At 38.2% G+C, this 19,084-nt stretch overlaps 3 protein-coding genes across 4 annotated transcripts in view; 1 reads left to right on the top strand and 2 right to left on the bottom strand.

Annotated features, from left to right (window-relative positions):
• The window catches only part of ino80 (INO80 complex ATPase subunit), a 54,782-nt gene extending 49,394 nt beyond the window's left edge, over positions 1-5,388 (bottom strand). The window contains exons 1-6 of one of the 2 annotated variants that reach the window (XM_028439664.1): positions 5,218-5,388; positions 2,950-3,010; positions 2,564-2,775; positions 1,576-1,727; positions 1,416-1,483; positions 85-231 (exon numbers count right to left, since the gene is read on the bottom strand). In XM_028439664.1, coding sequence (XP_028295465.1) covers positions 85-231; positions 1,416-1,483; positions 1,576-1,727; positions 2,564-2,715 — 519 coding nt within the window. In that variant the 5' untranslated portion in view covers positions 2,716-2,775; positions 2,950-3,010; positions 5,218-5,388. Of the gene's footprint in view, positions 1-84; positions 232-1,415; positions 1,484-1,575; positions 1,731-2,563; positions 2,776-2,949; positions 3,011-5,217 lie in introns of both variants that reach the window. The other variant, XM_028439663.1, reaches the window with a different exon arrangement.
• Positions 5,389-6,324: 936 nt separating this feature from the next.
• Positions 6,325-14,961, bottom strand: vps18 (VPS18 core subunit of CORVET and HOPS complexes). The gene is made up of 9 exons (XM_028440085.1): positions 14,496-14,961; positions 14,239-14,380; positions 14,056-14,147; positions 12,373-12,623; positions 11,929-12,282; positions 8,778-10,040; positions 7,923-8,132; positions 7,020-7,256; positions 6,325-6,922 (listed from the first exon to the last, which is right to left on the bottom strand). Exons 1-9 carry the CDS (start codon positions 14,596-14,598, stop codon positions 6,626-6,628), a joined length of 2,949 nt encoding a protein of 982 aa, XP_028295886.1. The 5' UTR covers positions 14,599-14,961; the 3' UTR covers positions 6,325-6,625.
• An 887-nt stretch (positions 14,962-15,848) lies between these two features.
• On the top strand, positions 15,849-18,102 carry rhov (ras homolog family member V). Its single transcript, XM_028439583.1, has 3 exons — positions 15,849-16,145; positions 16,257-16,315; positions 16,531-18,102. Exons 1-3 carry the CDS (start codon positions 15,941-15,943, stop codon positions 16,975-16,977), a joined length of 711 nt encoding a protein of 236 aa, XP_028295384.1. The 5' UTR covers positions 15,849-15,940; the 3' UTR covers positions 16,978-18,102.
• The last annotated feature ends 982 nt before the right edge of the window (positions 18,103-19,084 follow it).

Consider the following 19,084-nt stretch of genomic DNA (forward strand, 5'->3'; position numbering starts at 1 on the left):
CAGGAAGACGCACGCATTTCAGACTAAAAACCCTTGCAAAAACAAATCCAATGTGCATGTGTTTCTTCCTGAGATTGTCCGTACCTCCCGGTCGGAGTAGAACTTGTTCTGATGCTGCCTGGTGAACCGATGCAGCCTCAGCATGTCGTGCAGCTCCTCTCGAGACAAAGTGAAGTCGCCGTCATCGGAGTCTGTGTCCGAGTCTGTGGTGTCGTCACTTAACAGGATGTTCTGCAAGAGTCAGAGAAACAAAGTGAAGTCAAATGCTCACAAAGCGTGCATACGACACTGCAGATCAGGGGTGTCAAACTCATTTTAGCTCCGGGGCCAAATATGGACCAGTTTGACCTCAAGATTCTGCAACACTTTGGAAATAGAAATTAAAGAGCGTACAGATGTCTAGAAATTTAAAAGAAAATGTAAAGGAAATATATTTACGTTGTATGGCCATTTCGAAAGTGTGTGTAATAGTTTCTTCTTCTGTATCTAATCAAAATCATATAAAGATATGACAAAATGTATTCATTATTAACAGCAGCAGTGGAAAACCGGATGCTGAAAATGTATTATTTGTAACAGTATTGTAGGAAAAGGGGTGGGACAAGGGCTGCGTGATTATGGCCAAAATGATGATCACGAATATTTTGATCAATAATTTACAATTATAATTGCAAATATTTAGAAGAAATCTGTGTTTTTATGACACTACTTTTAAACAAACAATATGCGTACAGTTTACAGTGCAAAATGAAGCTTTAAATAAGAATTATACTAAAAAAAATTATAAAATTAACCCAAGAATTTAAAATGAACCAAAGGCTAACAGAATAAATACATTGTTATAGAGTGTAGAGACTGTATTTTTTTTTTTTAAAGGTAAATATTGCAGACGATCAGGTTAATTTAATCGTGGCAACCAAAATCGTGATCACTGTGCAGCCCTCGGTGGGATTAATAAGTTTATACTTCCACCCACTCCCTTTTAAACACAAAAAATGTGTATGCAGTAATATATGTAATTGTTTTGTTTTTGGGGGGTTTTCGGCATCAAATATTTTTTCTTTGTAATATTGTTTTTTGTATTATTCCATTTGTTCGAAATAAAACAGGAAAATAAAGCAGATTTTAGGTGGGGAAAAAATAACTTTATTTTATTATGCCCTAGTTTTAAATATCAGTTAAATTATTGTCAAAAAGTAAAAATTTTAAATTCTTTCCTCATTTTGCAATTAAAAAAAAATTGCAGTTGGTGAATGAGATATCTACAACTAGATTATATGGTCATTTACACAATAATTCATTTTTTCTCCGTCATTTTTACTTTCTCCTGAGTTTGACACACGTGATGTAAATCATTTCTAAAAAGTCATTCAGCAGTAAAAAAGAATCAGCAGCAGCAAAGCGTGAATAAATACCTTGAGCCATTTTCGGTTCTTCTTCAGCTTCGTAAAGTTGTACAGACTTGTTTTATCTGCCTTTGGATCTACATAATATTAAAAAAAAAAGAAAAAAAAAAAATTACTAACCATGTCCAGAATGGGATCAAAGGTCATGTGATGTACCCTGTAAAGTCACCTTGCAGAAGAACTCCATTCAGGGGCTTTGCATCTGTTAAGCCCTCCCCTTGCTCGCCTGACCGACTCTTCGCCGTCTCAGATGTATGTGGAGTGGAGGTATCCAGGGAAAGCCCCGCCCCCAGCGCACCATCACTGTCATCGCTATCATCACTACTACGAGACAAATACATTGTTATTAGGCTTCCTTATCCATGAAAATATTGGCGTATAATATTTTTGGTGTGGGCGTCTGCTTTTTTTTCTGTCTGTATACCCCTGGATTATTTTTTTTTTGACAATTTTTATATAATTTTCATGGTAATTACAATTACAAAGTCAAATATATGAACTCAAATACAACGCAATTATGATTACAACAACAATACATTTATAATTAAGTCATAATTGTAATTAATGATCATTTCCGCAATTATAAATCCTGATACATATTAATAATGTTGAATTATTACATAATGAAAAGCTTTTAAATGTATCATTGAGTCTATATCAATTGTTTTGTGATCTTTATTCAAATTTGGATCAGACAGTGAGGGGCGGATTCACAAATGGTTGGGGAATTATTATGCAAACGTTACTCCATGCGCTAATAAGGAGAACGGCACCCAAGGACTCAAGTGCGTTCATCATTAGGTTTTAAAGCTGTTTAAAAAAAAAAAAATAAACTTTGTATTTGTTTATTTAGTTTTCTACATTATTAAATGTTTGTGCAGCAGACAGAGAAGTCAATCTCCCTCAAATTTAACTTCCTCAAATGTCAGTGTGCTGTGCACACTGACGTCTCCACATTAAACGAGCAAAACACTCATCTAACTAGGGGCGGTCTGCACCAGTTCTGCATGTGCACTGATCACTGCTGCAATCTTAGTGAATTCCGTGCAGCAGGTGAGGAAACTAAAATAAAGGATTTAGGGAAGCAATTTAATTACTACCCTTTATTTCAGATCTTTGTGAATCCTGCCCTGAGTGTTTTTCCCTCCTCTGCATACCTGGTAATGTCACTGTTGAAGATAGCAGCTGTGTGGCGCAGAAAGCTTTCCAACTTCAGGGATCTTTCCAAACGCTGCAGGAAAAGAGGCTTGGCCAGGCCAGAGGTTCCCGCTGCACCAACCTCCAGCTGGCGGCCCTGTCCCGCCGCCATGCAGCTCAGACACCTCCGCCGAGCACGGCAGGAGTTTTCCTACTTTTTTTTTTTTTTTTACTAAAGAGAGCAAGAAAGATCAATGGACTGATGGACAGCACAGAATTAGAGAGTATTGCATGCAAGGTTTTCACGTAAAGCTTTAACTCGCTGTTTTTACATTCATTTTTTTTCTCTAATCAAATGTTGTAAATGAACAATTTAGCCAGAATAATTTAAAAAGAGTAAACCTACTTCAGTTAGTGAACGCATCATTCTTTATCCCAAAGCTAAAGATCCGGAAAAGATGAAAACCCTACAAAGGAAGAGAACCAATCATGTCACAGCACAAAAATATGCATTGATTACATGATATTCTGTGTATCCTGAAAAAAGGTTTTAAAAAAATGGCACAAGCATAATTAGTAAGGGTGTAAAAACAAATCAATTCGGTGATATATTGCAATATTTCAATGGGCGATTATCCTATTAATCCAAAAAATGCCCAAATCATTTTTTTTTAATCATGTTTTTTATTGGAAAAAACCATTTAATTGTGCTAACATATGGATAGCACGTAAACGCCCAGTCACTAGTTGTCATAAAACCTTGTTAAACTACTACACTCCTCAATGCATTTTAAATTGGAAGTTGATCCCACTTTATTCTCATCAAACATACTGGGCAGGTCAATAGACGTATGTGGTTACTTTGTTCTAAGAATTTAAAACATACTGGTTTTCTCTCTTATTTCTAACTACCAGCAGGCTGAAAGCAAAAATGTATAGATTAGAATGAATCCTAAACCAATAAAAGATATCAGTCTAACGTTTAATCACACTGACAAAATTCAATTCATCACTTTTTAAAACATAATTTTCCAGGTTTAGTCTTAGTCACGGGGACCTAAACTGACCAATGACTGACTTATCATGTGAGCTAAACTGGCCAAATAGGGGCGCTGCGTACGAATAGGTCGGTATATTGATACAGCAACCGTACGGATAGCCACTGCCAACTTTTAATGGACAAATCTGATTGAACAAAAACAACTAAAGGTGTCAATCAACTCATTCTAACAAATAGTGGGCGTGGTTTGTCGAGGTCAAGTCAGTAGCTGAGTTTTACAGCCGTTATAAATTTAATAGATGTCTTGTAATTATAATTTATTAGCTTATCAGTGGTAAAAGTATAAGCTAGAATTAGTATATGTATCTAAGATATAGTTAATTAAAAGCGTAGACACTATATAACTGTTGATAACTTGTCTAATTGGAAAACTGGTAAGGTATTAAGTAATGTATGTATATTTTTTATTATTATTTTTAAATATGTCTATTTCAAAACATAGCAGTTGTATAGCTGCTCAAATCCATTATTTGTAAAAAAATAAAAATAAAATAATAACAAAAATAATAAAATACAAAGACTGGAAATACATTTAAAGTTAACTTAAGTTACAAAGGACTCAGTGCCAGGTTGATAATAAATATTAACAGTACCCTTGGTCATTATGCTGTAATGTTTGACTTTGTTAGCCTAGCAAAGCCGTGCTACTTAGACCCAAGCATATGGACCAAGGTTGCTGGTGTTATGATTCAACGAGTTATCATTATGACTCGTGACCCGACTTTAATGCAAGTCACCTTTAGACTTGTATAACCATAAAACAAAGTTTTCCTATTAAATGTGGTTTTATTTAATTTTTTTGGGACAATTTGCTCCAGTCTGACAAGCAAAACGCTTCAACATAGCAATTATTGAGTGTGTGTAAGAGTGTAACATCAATGTAGCTTTGTTATACTGTAAGCTTTCGTTTCTTAGCCGTTTAGCCTTCGTGAAAAATAAGTCACGTAAAATAAATAAATATATGCCAAAATACGCTGTTTCATTTGTATATAGTGTTGTTTGTCAAAACAAACGGCACTATCCTACGTCACCTTTACCACAATTTATAATTGTCACCACTTGAACTGGAACACCAGCTAACCTTCACTCGCACACTGTGCTGTAGCTTGTTGCGGGCTAACGGTCGTTAGCATTTCCCTGACAGCAGCACTAACCGCGTCAGTGACAGTAATAAGTCAAAGTGCATGGTTGCACGTCGTATGGAACACAATAATCACCATTTAAATAGCCTGTTTAGGGCCGCGATCTCTTTGTTGCACACGGAATTTAAACATAATCGTGTTAGCCTGTTAGCTTCTAATGCTCAAGCGTGTTGACAGAAGTCCCTATAGCATTAATATGAACTATATTGAAATCGGCCCTGTCTCTTTAAGGCCACCACCTCCAGCCTAAACAATGTATTAAGATATGATTTGACTTTATTGGAACTTCTTTGGTTGGCCTTGTACTCTGGAGCAGCCACAGCCAGGCCCTCCGCCTCTGCTCCGCTCGCCGAGGAGTCGGGCAGAGGCTCGGTGCCCGCTGAGCACATGATCCCCATCTTTTTATTCTTTCTCCCTCTCGGCCATCCTCCCGCTGCTCATTCGCCATAACTACCACCATGGAGTCTCTCACCTCGGCCCCGTGTCCCCCTTTCAGGCTCTCTCGTCGCTGCTGCCGACTCTCGGTTCTCTGACTCCAAAATGGCGGTTTGAGGCGCCGAGTGAGTCCGTGAGCTTTGAGTCGGCAGCAGCAGCGGAGAGGCGGCCACTTTCTGTTACTGAGAGAGCAGAGACACGACGCCATGGCGAGGGTACAGCAGAGAGCAGGCGTTTTAATCGAACCCAGAGAAAACCACGGCGTCTCCTCTATGCTTTAAATTACTACAGCAGCTAAACAGGCATTAATCGTAACATGTATATTAAATATTACACACTTTCTAGCTATAAGCACAATTTTTGTTACGTAGGTGTGAATATTCTGAAAACATCGATATTTATTCGATGTCGATTGATAGTGCCTTTTCTAAAGGCGAAGATTGCCGAGCTACGTATTACGTCACGAAAAGGAACTCCGTTTTAGGTCAAGCGAGGCAGCTGGAGATCAACACAAAAACGTGATTCATAAACTTTCTCAGATATTGACAATAATGGTGGGCGAGTCGATCGAAATATCGAGGATACACAGACACACATTGATTAAGTTACAGTATTAAAATTGTTTGTTTCTGAACCAAAAAAAGGTTATTAAAATAAAGTATTTTCTATCAGTCAATAAACTTCACCTAAATTCTCTCCACGACTTAATGATACAAAGGGAAAAACCTAAAAAAAAAATACTGAAATGTCACAGTTCTAATCGAATTACTTATTTGATTAGTATCAATGACACTCACCCTTTATTTACTTGTACTTACAAATGTAGAAGTATTGCACATCACTAATTGGCATAGAATGTCAAAACATAATTCACTGAATTTGGAATAGGGCATCTAAAATTATCATTTACTGTGACACTGACCAGTAAATAATACAATTACAACAAAGGATTCCATGACCATGCAGAAAATTGAGAAATCAATCAACTAGATTTTCCATCTTGTTTAAATTAGGAATGATAATTTATTATTTGTTCTTTTATAAAGTAACTTTTCTAATAGTAAGAACTCAAAACATCTGTTCATCATTCCATCTTAGATGAAGACATACCTGTAAGTGGTGATGGGATTGAATCACACAAGTACACGTTTAGTCTTTATTTTATTTTTTTGTTTGCAGAGGTTCAGGCACATGTATGCAGTGTACTAACAGCCCCAACTTCACATTGCAACAGAAGATCATTAGCTGCAGAGGAATTTTATGTCATTTATTCACAATACCCAGCCCTAAAAACATTATAAATCATCTTTAAATACCAAAAGTTGAAGCTGATGTGATTTAAACAGTAGACACTACTAACAGGCAGTCAGACATTTTACCCAATTTCGCCAACATGCTAAAAGCACAGAATAATTTGTCTTGTTTTAACACAGAAGAATCTTTGTTCATAACCAGCTGGATTTCTCTTCCTCAAATTTCTGCGGATCAATAAAAGGCTTGTCAATAGTTTTGATCATCAGCTCGCCACAGTACACACACTCCGATGCGATTATGTCATCCATATCGGACTTGATCTGCTCACGGCTTGAGCCCGAGGTACCTTTACCCAGGCTGGATGCGTCGCCTTCGTCCTTCAGTGTGGGGCGATGGCGTGATTTGGAGGATAGTGTGGTGGCAGCCAGCTTTTTCTGCAGCTCCTCCAGACGACTTTGCTTAAAAGCTGGCAAATGTGGAGTCACTTCCTACAAAGTGGATAGCAAAAAATAGTTGTTTAATACTTTAAAAACAAAGTAAAAGGAGAGAAGAAAAAAATGAGAATAAAGACTAATAATGACATACCTGCATCAAGCAGTCATAGTGGAACATGTGTCCACACAGGAACAAATAGAAGGGTCTGTTGAGCAACGGGAAGTCACAAGCTGCACACTTTTCTTGGGAATCCACAACACCGTATTTGTTTCTCATTTCCTGAATGTCTTCCCTGATGCGTTTAGCGCTCTCGGTAGCCTCTTCCATTTCCTGTTTGAGCTCCTCAATGTGCTGGTTGTATTCCTCCAGGGAAATACAGATAGCCTCCTGGGAATTAAACACAAGATGCAAAGACATTATTGGAGGTTGTTAGCCTAAAATGGTGAGTGAAGCAAATTTTGATTGTATTTATTATAACTATCACATTATAACTGTGCATACCATTATGTGGAATAAAAAGTGTCCCAAATCTGGACGTAAATATATTTATTTTCTATTCCTCAGATGTGTAATAGGATTTTGCGCGATCAAGACACATTTGTGATGTTCTGCAGTTACTATGGTGTGGAGTGTCTGTGCGGGGGGCAGCTGCTTTTTAGATCCATCCTTATTCACCTCTTTTACATCTGTTTACATACAGTATGTATAAATACACTTTTATATTTTTTTTTAAATTAATTATTATTTTTAATATTTTTTGACATTCATAAGCATTTGACACTCATGGCCGTCATTGCACTTTATCATTAATTTTCACGTTGTCATCTAGTTTGCCTTACAACCTTTTTGCGTAGTCTTGCTTTTGTTTTGTGCGTGCGTGCATGTAATATTGCTGGGTTTTTTTGCTGTTTTTATATGCCGCTCTTTGCTTTTCTAAATACCCCTCGGGGATTAATAAAGTTTTTTTCTGATTCAAACTTGTTTTATACAATGTAATCCCGTCATCGTCCTGACCACAGAGGAAGTGTGAAGCCCACCATTAATGCCACACACCTTAAAGTGATCAATGGTAACAAAGTCGGGAAAGAAAGGCAGGATGTCTTCGATTTTGAGCAGGTTGCAGCTGGACAAGCAGTTCATGGCTTTCTTCACGTCTTTCTCTTCCTGCACCACATGCCTCGCGATCTTCAGCCACAACTTCTTCCTCATTTCCTCGTCATCCTCAGGAAGGTCAGCACAAGATTTTGCTAAATCCACATCAACCTATAAACAGCAAGGCATTACAAAGCATCAGTGGTGCTAATCGGAAAAAAAAATCCCCCGTCTGTTTGGTCTTCACTTGAAAACCAAAAAATATGCATTACTTAATATATGCTATGGTTTCATTTATTTTGACAACTTTGTTCAGGAAATTTACTTTGATCTCCTGACATGTTTTGATTGCCAACTGTCAGTCTTCCTCAGAGGTATCTGCTGATCACGTTGATGCATCCTTAAGAGTTATTTCTGGGCGTGGCAGTTCTGTCAGGCTGGCCACGCCCCTTGTCACCCATTGGGCCATCTGAGGAAGACTGACAGTCGGCAGTCAAAACATGTCAGGAAATCAAAGTAAATTTCCTGAAATAAAGTTGTCTGAATAAATGAAACTAGGAATGCACTAAAATGAAAATTCTTGGCCGAAACAGAAAATCAAAAATGAAAAAGCCAAGGCCAAAAACAGAGAGAGTAATAAATACACAACATCCTGTTTCAGTGGCTTTTTTGGTGAGAAAAGCGCTTTGACTGAAAACCAAAAATGTCCATTTGAGCCATTTTCGATGGCCGGAATTTCAGCGCATCACTAAATGAAACCTTAACATATTATTTAAAAAAAGAAGACAAAATGAACTTGCTGGATTGATTACTTACTTGTAAAGCTAGATCCACAGCTTCCTCATAGAGTTCCATTATCCTGTAAATGAGGACACAGGCCTGGAGGTAACCATGCTCTGCACAAAGCCTGAGCGCGTACTTCAGGTCATAGTGAATCTGTGAGGGGTAAGTGCCCGCCTGTTCCAGATACCACAACAGGGAGTCTGGTTTGTACTTTGCATAAAGCGACAGTAGGTAGTTATGAATGGCCTCCTCTGTCACGGTGAGCTCGTACACGCAGAACTCCATGTAACGGATGGACTCGCTGATCTGCTGCGTGCTCCCCATCTGGCTGTAGTTCATCAGAGCTGGGATGAGCTTCTTTGGATCCAGCCTGTTGCCCATCTTAGTCCATGCATTTACCACTTTTTGGGGGATGTGCTGCATCAGAACAGGGGAGAACTTGTAAAACAGCTTTTCATCACAATGCTTGGAAAGCACGTCCAGGGCAGCAGTGTAGTCGTCGTGCTGACAGTAGTGAGATATCACTCTCTCATAATCCTGCATGATGACTGAGAAGCAAACCATGTCGTCTACGTTGCCGTGGCTGGCCAGCAGGTCGTAGATGGTGGTGCGGTTGTTATACAGACAATCCTTGTGCTTGGCGCTGCTCATAAACGCCCTGAACTCGTCGCGGGTTTCCTGAAATACGATGGCGTTACCGTCGCTTTCGAGCTGACCCAGGCGGTTCAAGTAGAGTTCTGTGAGCCAAGTGACCAGCAAGGTGATCTGTGTTCTCTCGCTTTGTTTCAGATTATTCAGCTTTTTCAGTAAGAACTCCTTCAGGGCTTCTTCTTGCTTGGCTTCAATGAACTTGAGTGCTATCTCCTCAAAGTAGTTCTGTGTAAGAGCGTAGCACTTGGCACTGTCCAGGTATCGCTTGTTCTGAAAGCAGTGCTCGGCCTCCTTGGCCAACACCATGTCCATGCACTCCGGCCGGTCCCGGCAATACTCCTTAGCCAGATCAAATTTACTCATACTCATGTACATTTGCCATACGTCCCTGGCCTCGCGTTGGATGTGATATCGGAAAACTGCCTTCTCAGTGTAGATCCAAACTAAGCCGCCAACTGGATCTTTGATCATCTTCTTCAAAGAGCCAAACTTATCTGGGAACACGTCCTCATGCACCACCTGTCCATTCAGGGTGCAGATGGCTTTGACTCGGTCATGCAGCAGCAGCAGAAGGTGGAACTGTGTCAGCACAATGGCCAGTGGCTTGTTGCGGGTGAGGTCAATGTCCTGAGTGTACTCCCAGACCTGTTTGTACAAACACATAGAAGTGCAAAATACCAAGGTTGGGGTCAATTATAATCACATAATTGATAATTCATTATAATTATGGTTATGTAATTTTAAAAATCTGTTGCTGTCATAATCATAATTAAATTGTAATTGAGTTTATATAGTTGACTTTGTAGTAGAAAATTCTTTAAAAAATATTCATTATAATGTAACGCAAAACTGGGGAACCATCTTAAAGTTCTATGTGCAGTTCTACACAATAATTAAAATATGTTTCATATCAAGCTCTCTAACATTTTTCCATTTAAAAAGAAATTAAATTGAATATACTGACAGAAAAAAGGCTCAGACGCCCTCATCAAAAATATTAAAAACCTATATTTAGATTGATTAGGAAGCCTAACAAGGTAGCTAATAGATAGGAAAGAAATTAAATGATAAATATTTTTTTATCGTGTATTCTACAGCTGATTTAGGAACCGTTAACATAAGAAATGCTAACAGAAAGCTAACAAAGACGAAGGTTAACTTTTATTAAGTTATTTAGTACACCTGGAACTCCATACCACCTACAATCAGAGAATGCACCACTTTCACCACCTTTTTTTTTGTAAATTTGGTTTTAGTGTTTTGTATATTTGCATAGTTTTTGATATGGCATCTACTGGATTGCTCTAAGTATTTTGTTGAGCTTGTACAGTGACAAAGATATATTATCTTATCTTCAAATCTCATCTCAAAAACTCGCTCATAATCAACCAAACCTGTTCTCACAACTAGCCCTGCTCTCTGCCCTGCTGTTCTATATATTTACAGACACATATGTATACATATATTGCATTTGTTGATTTTTCATAGGTAAATAGTGAGTGGTTTTTGACTTTGTGCACTTTCCAAATAACTCATACACTGGCAATACACAGCTTAAGCACTTTAACTGTAACTCTTATATTCATGCACTTTGTATTGTTGATTGACAGCTTGTAAATAATGTTTGTTTTGTGACCTGCCAACGGACAACATATGCAACTTAGCATTTTTGCTAACTCTGGCGCGCTTACAATTATGTAAATTTTTTTTTACATTTCTTCATCAATGTGCACTGTCCCTTTCAGATAAATGAGAAAAAAGGCTCAGTAATTGTGATTAATTGTAATTTACTTTAGTAATTGAAAATGTAATTGTAATTTACCTTAGTAATTGAAAATGTAATTGTAATTTACTTTAGTAATTGAAAATGTAATTGTAATTTACTTTAGTAATTGAAAATGTAATTGTAATTACTTTAGTAATTGAAAATGTAATTGTAATTACTTTAGTAATTGAAATTGTAATTGCAATTGACTTTCTGAGGATTAAAAGTAAGGGTGTCTCAATCAGATATTAATATCGGTCCGATATCAGCCAGAAAACGAATATTGGATTTTATCGGACTGCATCTAAAATCTCCGATATACTGTATATTGGTTTTTTGGATTTATTTTTTCAATATCTTCTATTTTATTTTTTTATTTCTTTTATTCAATCATAGAATATTTTTATTCTAAAAGGTTAATTATATGTAATCCATTGGTTTATAATACATGGGTCTGTATTTTGAATAATCAAGCCTTTATTAACATTCCACACTATAAAATAATTGTATGCATGATTTGTGCTGGTATCGGATCGATATCGGTATCCGCCAATATTCAAGGCTGAAATATCGGTATCATATCAGAAGTAAAAAAGTTGTATTGAGACATCCCTAATAAAAAGTCATTAAAATTTAATGGGAATTGAAAAAATTGCCGGCCATTGTAATCGTAATTGAACATGGGAAATTGGAAATGTAATTGTAAATGAAAAATGTAATTGACCCCAACCCTGTAAATATAAAAGAGGGAAAACACTGCACACTTACTTGCACGTCACTCAGCAAGGAATCAGGCCTGACGTAGTCCAGCTGACCATAAAGAACTCCGTTACCCATCATCCAGGCAAACGCTTTTGGGGAGTTTCGGAGCTTGGACGTGTAAAAGGTAATTTCGCTGTATCCCATGTTGACTGGAAACTCCTGAAAGCTGGGCAGCAGGTCCTGGTTCTGGTTGAAGATGCTACTGAAACCTTGCTGCTCTGACCCTTCTGCCACTCTACCCACAAACTGGAATAGGCGTTTACGGGTGGTGGCGATAATAAAGTGCTTGTTCTCAAGGCCTCGTTCAATTTCCAAACAGCAAACTGGAGCAGGCCTTCCATCTTCTTCCAGAGAGTGAACCTACCATGGAGTAAAAAAAAAAAGAAACAAGCTCATACTTTTTAGTAAAACATCAAGAGAATCAGAAAAATGAGTCTCAAACTATCCAACCTGTCTGAAGTATTGATCGGGGTTAGTGCTGAACAAGCTGCCCTCTGCCGCTGAGATCTCTGCCTCAAAGATGATGCCTTGGCTGGTGCCGACCAGGATGGGTCCCGTATTGGTCTCGTTTCCCAGCTGCTTGTTCCAGCCAATGCTTTCAATGTGGTGGCCCTTCCAGCGGGACAGACTGCGCACCTTTTGGGTGTTTCTGTTCAGGTACAAACACTCGCTGGTGCTCAGACTGACCAGCAGATGGGAGCCTGCAGATGGAAAACATTAAAGCTGTTATTAATGTGTAATAACAATGATTATGATTTAAAATAATAATGAAGGGTGGAACCAGTAGCTTTTTTTTTTACCTTGTACACATACATCATGTCCGACTAACTATTCATACTACAATGTTGGCTCTAGGGTTTTCTAGGATATTTGCACTTGAAGTACTAAATCTTACTGATGCACCAAACATTCTCAGCAAAAAATGGCCCAAAAGTTGTACATTCTTATTTTATTTGATATTGTGAATGTGCATTGTTGAAATGTCAGTCTTAAATAAATATTTCCATACCGGTATATAGAATTTTCATTTCGGTGCATCCCTACTAAATCTATAATAGGCAAGGCAAGGCAAGGCAAATTTATTTATATAGCGCATTTCATACTCAAGGCAACTCAATGTGCTTTACATGATAAAACATTCAATTGTTTAAAATCTAATAAGTAAATAATTTTTTTTATTTCACATTAAATATAAGGTGAGCTTCTAAGCCTGTGTGTGTACATAAGAGACAGTCATACAAAATAAACAATGAATTTGCTGTCATTGCTAATATTTTTCTAGTTTACCAAAAGAAAAAGTACATAAAATAGTAATGTCCTTTAAATACATTTATTGTGTAGCTTTGTTTAGGATGGAATGTCTGAAACAGTCAAATTTACTGTTTAAAGTTTACATGAATCTTCTTGGAGGCAAGGGAACATTAACTTTTAGGCTGTTGCTATTGCTCCGGACCCGGACCTCAGACCAACCTGACTATAGTTCCGGCACTTCCTGTGCGCATGCGTCCGCATGCGCAGTAAGCCGTATGCCTGTGTCCTTCTAGCTATAGTTCTGTCAGTTTTATTTTAGCCCTAACCCAGGAAATGCCCTAAAATGTTTCTTTTTTTTTTCCGTATATATGTATTTTTAAAGGTGGAATTTACCGTGTTAAATAAATATGTTAAAATGAAGAAAAAAAAAAACAAAAAAATAACCCTAACCCAGGAAATTCCCTAATGTTTCTTGTTTTTTGTATATGTATATTCAAAGGTGGAATTTGCTGTGCTAAATACATTAAAATGAAAAAATAAATAAATAAATGTGAAAAGTGGGATTCGAACCCACATCCACAGCCTTGAATCAAGCGCCTTAGACCACTCGGCCATCCAGGTCCGGAACTATAGACACTTCGTAACTTTCATGGCAATGGAAATGTTATTGTACTTCGGTTTATATTGTATTATTTTTCTTTAGAATAAAAGTGTCATATTCCACTTTATATGCATTCAGTTTTGTGACACAATGAAATTAGTCACAAATGAAAAATACAGACTTTACTCACAGTTAGAAAAACTATGGGAAAAAGGCCTGTCGAAGTCTGTGACAACAAAAAAAGAAAGAAAAAAAGGAGGAATTACTTTAGTTTTTCTTACCAGTAGGATCCAAGAACAGTTTGTGCACTTTACAATCATCTTTCCGTCCCAATTCAGTCTGGTTTGGTTGATCCGGCTTGGCTAAATCAATCCTGCAAAAACAACAATAATAATAACTAAATAATAATAACCATGCATATATTATTGAGCACAGTGAGACTAATAAAAAAAAGGTTGATTTACCTGAGCAGAATGTCCTTTCCCAGGCTCATACACAGCTGATTGTTGCACACTGCTAGATGGTTAATTTTTTCAGGGGGTGTAAAATCGATCCTCTGCTTGTTGAATATTGGTTTCTCTTCCTCCAACCTCACATTCACGAAGCCTGGGGAGAAAAAGGGAAGTTTGGAATGGATCATATGTGCAGTGACGCTGGCACTATATTTCATTCATACAAATAAAGCAATAATTACTCAATAATTTTGATTGATTAAACTGACCTGAATGTGTAATGCCGATGTTGGTGTTTGACAGGCGGCTGCGCTGCTGTGAACTCTGCCTGATGTTTTGGGAGTCCTCGTATTCATCCAAAATTGAAGCCATGATATAAATCCTCCTGCCTCGTGTACTTTCGTTAGTATAAATCAATATGTATATATATATATATATTAAAAAAACGGTAGCTATAGGTCCAAACTCCCTGCTATGAAGACATGGCTGACAGCTAGCAGCTAACAGCTAGCTTAGCTTTCTGTCTGCATTCAGAACGATGACTCACTCACACTTCCTTTCTCTCACTGCGTCAAGTCGGGCAGCAAGCTGTCGAAATTATGTATTTTTCAGACTAAATATTTAACAAAACACAACGTTTGAATTATTTGTGCCATTGTAACAGGCTCGTTTAGCTGAATGTTGAACACTGAACAAACAAACAAACAAACGGTGGTCTCAGTAATCAGCTGACACGTGATCATGTGACTACTATAGTTTGTGTGTAGTGGCTTTCTAGACACCAGGGGGCGCAGTTTTGCTTCAATTTTAAAAAAAAGTGGGCAAATGCAACTATTTGTGTTTGCATTCAAAGTACGCTTTTTTTCTTTGATTGAATATGTTTTTTTGTTTTGTTTTTTAATTGAAGGGAAGTTTTTTTAATTGAATAATTTTTATACATATTGAAACATTTTTTTTTATAATCTATGCTATGTAGTAATAATCTAATGCTAAATGTAGTGCTTTACAAATTAAAGTTATTATAATTGTATTACTATAAAGACACAAATGTCCTACCCCTAAAATGACCCAAATACAAATTATTCACTTCAAAAGAGTAAAAAACCTTTTCAATAAAGAAAAAAGTGTTCAAATGCATTATTTTAGGTGTCACTTTTTTGTTTTGATTGAAGGGATGTTTTTTGATTGAAGTGAATCATTTCATTGATTGATTTTTACTTTTTTTTTTTTTTTTTGATTAAATGACAAATACACAAGTCTACTTCGTTTGTCACAAACTTTTTTCTATTTTAGGGAACATTTTCCGTCACTTGCTTTCCCAAATCTAATTTTTGTTTGTTCAGAACTTTGGTAGAAAACACGGAATGTCATAGTTTTCAATGTCATAGAAAATAAATAAATTATATTTCTATGTATAGCATGAAGCAGATTTATATAACAAGTATTTCTATTTACCCACCAAAATTCATAATTTAGAGTGAACCATTTCGTTTTTACAGTTGCGATAATTATTTTATTTATTATGGCTGATAGCTCGTGCATGTCTGTCTGCCTCCCTGGAGGAGGAGGAGGAGGTTCCTATGCAAATTCCAACCTGTCTGCTCTGTACTGAGTGACGGAGAGCGACAACTCTTCTGACTCACACACACACACACACACACACTCATCCGAAAAGAGGAGAGCTTGCAGTCCGACGTTTCATGTTGTCCCCGACATGCCACCTCATATGGATTACTTCTCCCACGAGTCCCGAGTCCCATCCGCATGCGGACTGACCCGGGTGGACGAACCGGATCCCGGGCTGATCAGCTGCATGCTGGTCGGGGACGGAGCGGTGGGAAAGACCAGTATGATCATCAGCTACACCTCCAACGGGTACCCGACAGAGTACCAACAGACGGGCTTTGACGTCTTCTCTGGTGAGTTCAGTTCATTTATTTCCAATCAAACCTTAAAGGCCTCAATGGAATGAAATGGTTCGACATTTTTAACTAATTGGGGGACTTATTTGTGTAATTAATTCCCATCAGGTCAGGTCCAAGTGGAAGGATCTCCAGTGAAAGTTCAGCTTGTGGACACTGCGGGACAGGTGAGAAGATATAAGTATTTCACTTTCTAACTCTGACTGTATTAATCAGACTTTTTTTTAAACGTTCTGACATTTTTGCTTGATACAATAGCTATGAGTAACTTTCATAACAAATAGTTACATGACTAGTTTTCCTCGACACGTCAGTGACAGTAGTCTACTTCCTGGCGCTCTAGTTTGATTGACACTTGATTCTTTGCTCTTTCTTCACGCAGGAAGAGTTTGATGAATTCCGAGCTCTGTCGTACGCCCACGCCGACGTCTTCCTCCTGTGCTTCAGCATGGTCAACCCCACTTCGTTTCACAACATCACCAAGAAGTGGGCCCCGGAGATCCGAGCCTCTAACCCGTCGGCGCCCATCGTTCTAGTTGGAACTCAGCTGGATCTGATGCTGGACGTTAACGTCCTCATCAACCTGGACCGATCCAACGTTAAACCTGTCCTGAGCTCACGAGCTCGCAGCATGGCGGACAAGATCAGGGCGACAGACTATGTCGAGTGTTCGTCGCTCACCCAGAAGAACTTGAAAGAGGCGTTTGACGCTGCCATCTTTGCTGCCATTAAGAACAAAACCCGCAAAAGCAAGAAGAGGAGGTTTTCGGACAGACGGACCAAGTCTTTGTCGAGGTCCAGCTGGAAAAAGTTCTTCTGCTTTGTCTGAGCTGTTTATTAACCCTGTGGGTTACACTTCTTATTTATTTAACTATTCTTCACTTACTTTCATCTCATATCAAAGATGGTGCACTTCAGCATCTGCTTTGTCAACGATTTGAATGCTCTTGCCAAAGTAGGAAAGTGCAAACTAAGACATGAATACAGTGAGCATTGGGAACCGATGTTGGCAATGGCTGCACACTCCAAAACAAAAAAAGAAGCAAAAGTCTGAGTTTGTTTTGCAGTTTCAACACATTTGCATGACATGATTTGCAACCAACTGCTGCTTTCAAGCTACGAGAGGGAGAATTGGTGTTGGGGCTGTGTTCGAGCAGATGGGCGTTAGCTGCGTCTATTTTTGCTTCCGTTTGCCGGCATCAACAGCAGCTACAGGTTAGGATTGAAGAGGCGCGTGCTGCATTCTTACCTGAGTAAGCTTCCCCGGCTGGTTTGGTTGCCTGTGAGTAAATCACTCAACAACACCTTGACGAGGCCTAGTGTTTATTCTAAAATTCTATCTTCTCAAGTAACACTGTATTAATAGGGAAATACAAAACAGGAACTTTATTTTGAATGCTCCTCCACCATGTGTGTATTTCAGTTAGCACAGGAACTGGTTTTAAAAAAAATCTCCCTTTGTGTGAGGTGAAAGGTTGCAGCAGAGAGGCAACCTTTAGCTTTTTGTTCTCATCAATCTGCATCTGTAAAACCAAGCACTGCAGGAGTCTTGACTTCCACACGGCAAAAATCCTCCCCCCACCCATCTCCACCCCGGAGTTCTTATTCACCCTTTTTTCACGTGCTCATTGGGCTGCCTATCACCTCAGCAGCCCTGTGTGTGTTCTGCCTGAGAGCCTAATAGCCTAAAGCCTTTACCCTGTGTCAGTTTTGCATATGAAAGAACTGTAATAATATCCAGTGCAAATCAAGGTGTCAGAGCCGTACACTTCTTATAGAAGCCGATGTGATGTGAAAGCTTTTCTGTTTGTTTAAAAACAGAGTTGTTGTCACGTTTGCAAATGAGATCAGAGATCAATAAAGAACATTTTCTTCAAGTCAAAACAATCTACTCTGACTTTTGTTTTGTTTTACATACAGTGTGTTGTGATGCAAATAAATGAACTGCCGCTAATTATTCAGTGTTGTTTCTTTCTTTTGTTCCGCAAACTGGCAAACTGTGATGTTTTGTCTGGCCTGTATCATGAATGAACAATGCAGCCAGACTTAGGTCTGTCTACGATGGCTTTGCGTATTTTCCTAAAGTTTAAACCATCTCCCTAACCTTTTGCTTCCAGGTGTGCATTGGATTCCCCACTTCCAACTTGATTTGCTTGACCAATGTTTTGGGTTTTTCCAATGTTGTCACTGATATTTGTTTCAGACTTGAAGTTACAGCAAAGTAACTGTTCCAGATTGGGAAACTGACGGAGGATGGGCCGGTTTTCGCACAACAGGAGTATTATTAGAATCTGAGCAGCTGGACTCATCAAGCCCAAGTGGACATGACCGAAAAGAGAAGTCACAGATGGAGCTGACAGCTGTAAGCAAGGTCAGAATTACTCTCTGCAAGTTGTTCAAACCTGAGATTAGTCAGAGTGACAGATTAGAAGGAAATCAAAGGAAACTTTTACGTACAAAGGCCAAAGTCCAACCACAAGGACCTCCAGCCTGGATCTTATGGTTTTATCCAGCAGTCATTATCTTCGTCTCTCCTCCTCATTGGCATGGGATGTAGCATCTTTCTTCTTCTATATGTACCTACGCAGTTTATCCGACCAACACTTTTGTGAAAACAAATCATTTATAACATTATAAATCACCAAGCAAAATTTTATTTTATTGAAATCTTTTTTAGGGACCCAATTGGTCTGAAATAAAGTTGAAATTAAATGTACTTTTGAATCAACAACTTTGCATGTTGCATTGTCATCCTTGAATGTGTTAGTGCCTGAGCTGTGAGACGGACAATAGTGTGTCGTGAACTTCAGTTCTAATTCTTAACATTAGCTTTTCATAATATGTCTTGACAATGTGTACGTTTTTATTGATCAACCGTTTACAATTCAAGTGTTGACGTAGGATTATTGATTAATCAGTGGTTTTAAATGATAATG

This window comes from Gouania willdenowi, chromosome 24 (assembly GCF_900634775.1).
Source record: "Gouania willdenowi chromosome 24, fGouWil2.1, whole genome shotgun sequence".
Lineage (NCBI taxonomy): Eukaryota > Metazoa > Chordata > Actinopteri > Blenniiformes > Gobiesocidae > Gouania > Gouania willdenowi.

Excerpts from the sequence above, each read along its gene's own strand:
- rhov (XM_028439583.1), top strand. The coding sequence starts at position 15,941 with ATGCCACCTCATATGGATTACTTCTCCCACGAGTCCCGAGTCCCATCC. Across the intron at positions 16,146-16,256 it reads GGGCTTTGACGTCTTCTCTG|GTCAGGTCCAAGTGGAAGGA; the intron begins GTGAGTTCAGTT and ends AATTCCCATCAG. Across the intron at positions 16,316-16,530 it reads TTGTGGACACTGCGGGACAG|GAAGAGTTTGATGAATTCCG; the intron begins GTGAGAAGATAT and ends TTCTTCACGCAG.
- vps18 (XM_028440085.1), bottom strand. The coding sequence starts at position 14,598 with ATGGCTTCAATTTTGGATGAATACGAGGACTCCCAAAACATCAGGCAG. Across the intron at positions 14,381-14,495 it reads CATCGGCATTACACATTCAG|GCTTCGTGAATGTGAGGTTG; the intron begins GTCAGTTTAATC and ends TTTTCTCCCCAG. Across the intron at positions 8,133-8,777 it reads CTGTGGATCTAGCTTTACAA|GTTGATGTGGATTTAGCAAA; the intron begins GTAAGTAATCAA and ends TGCTGTTTATAG.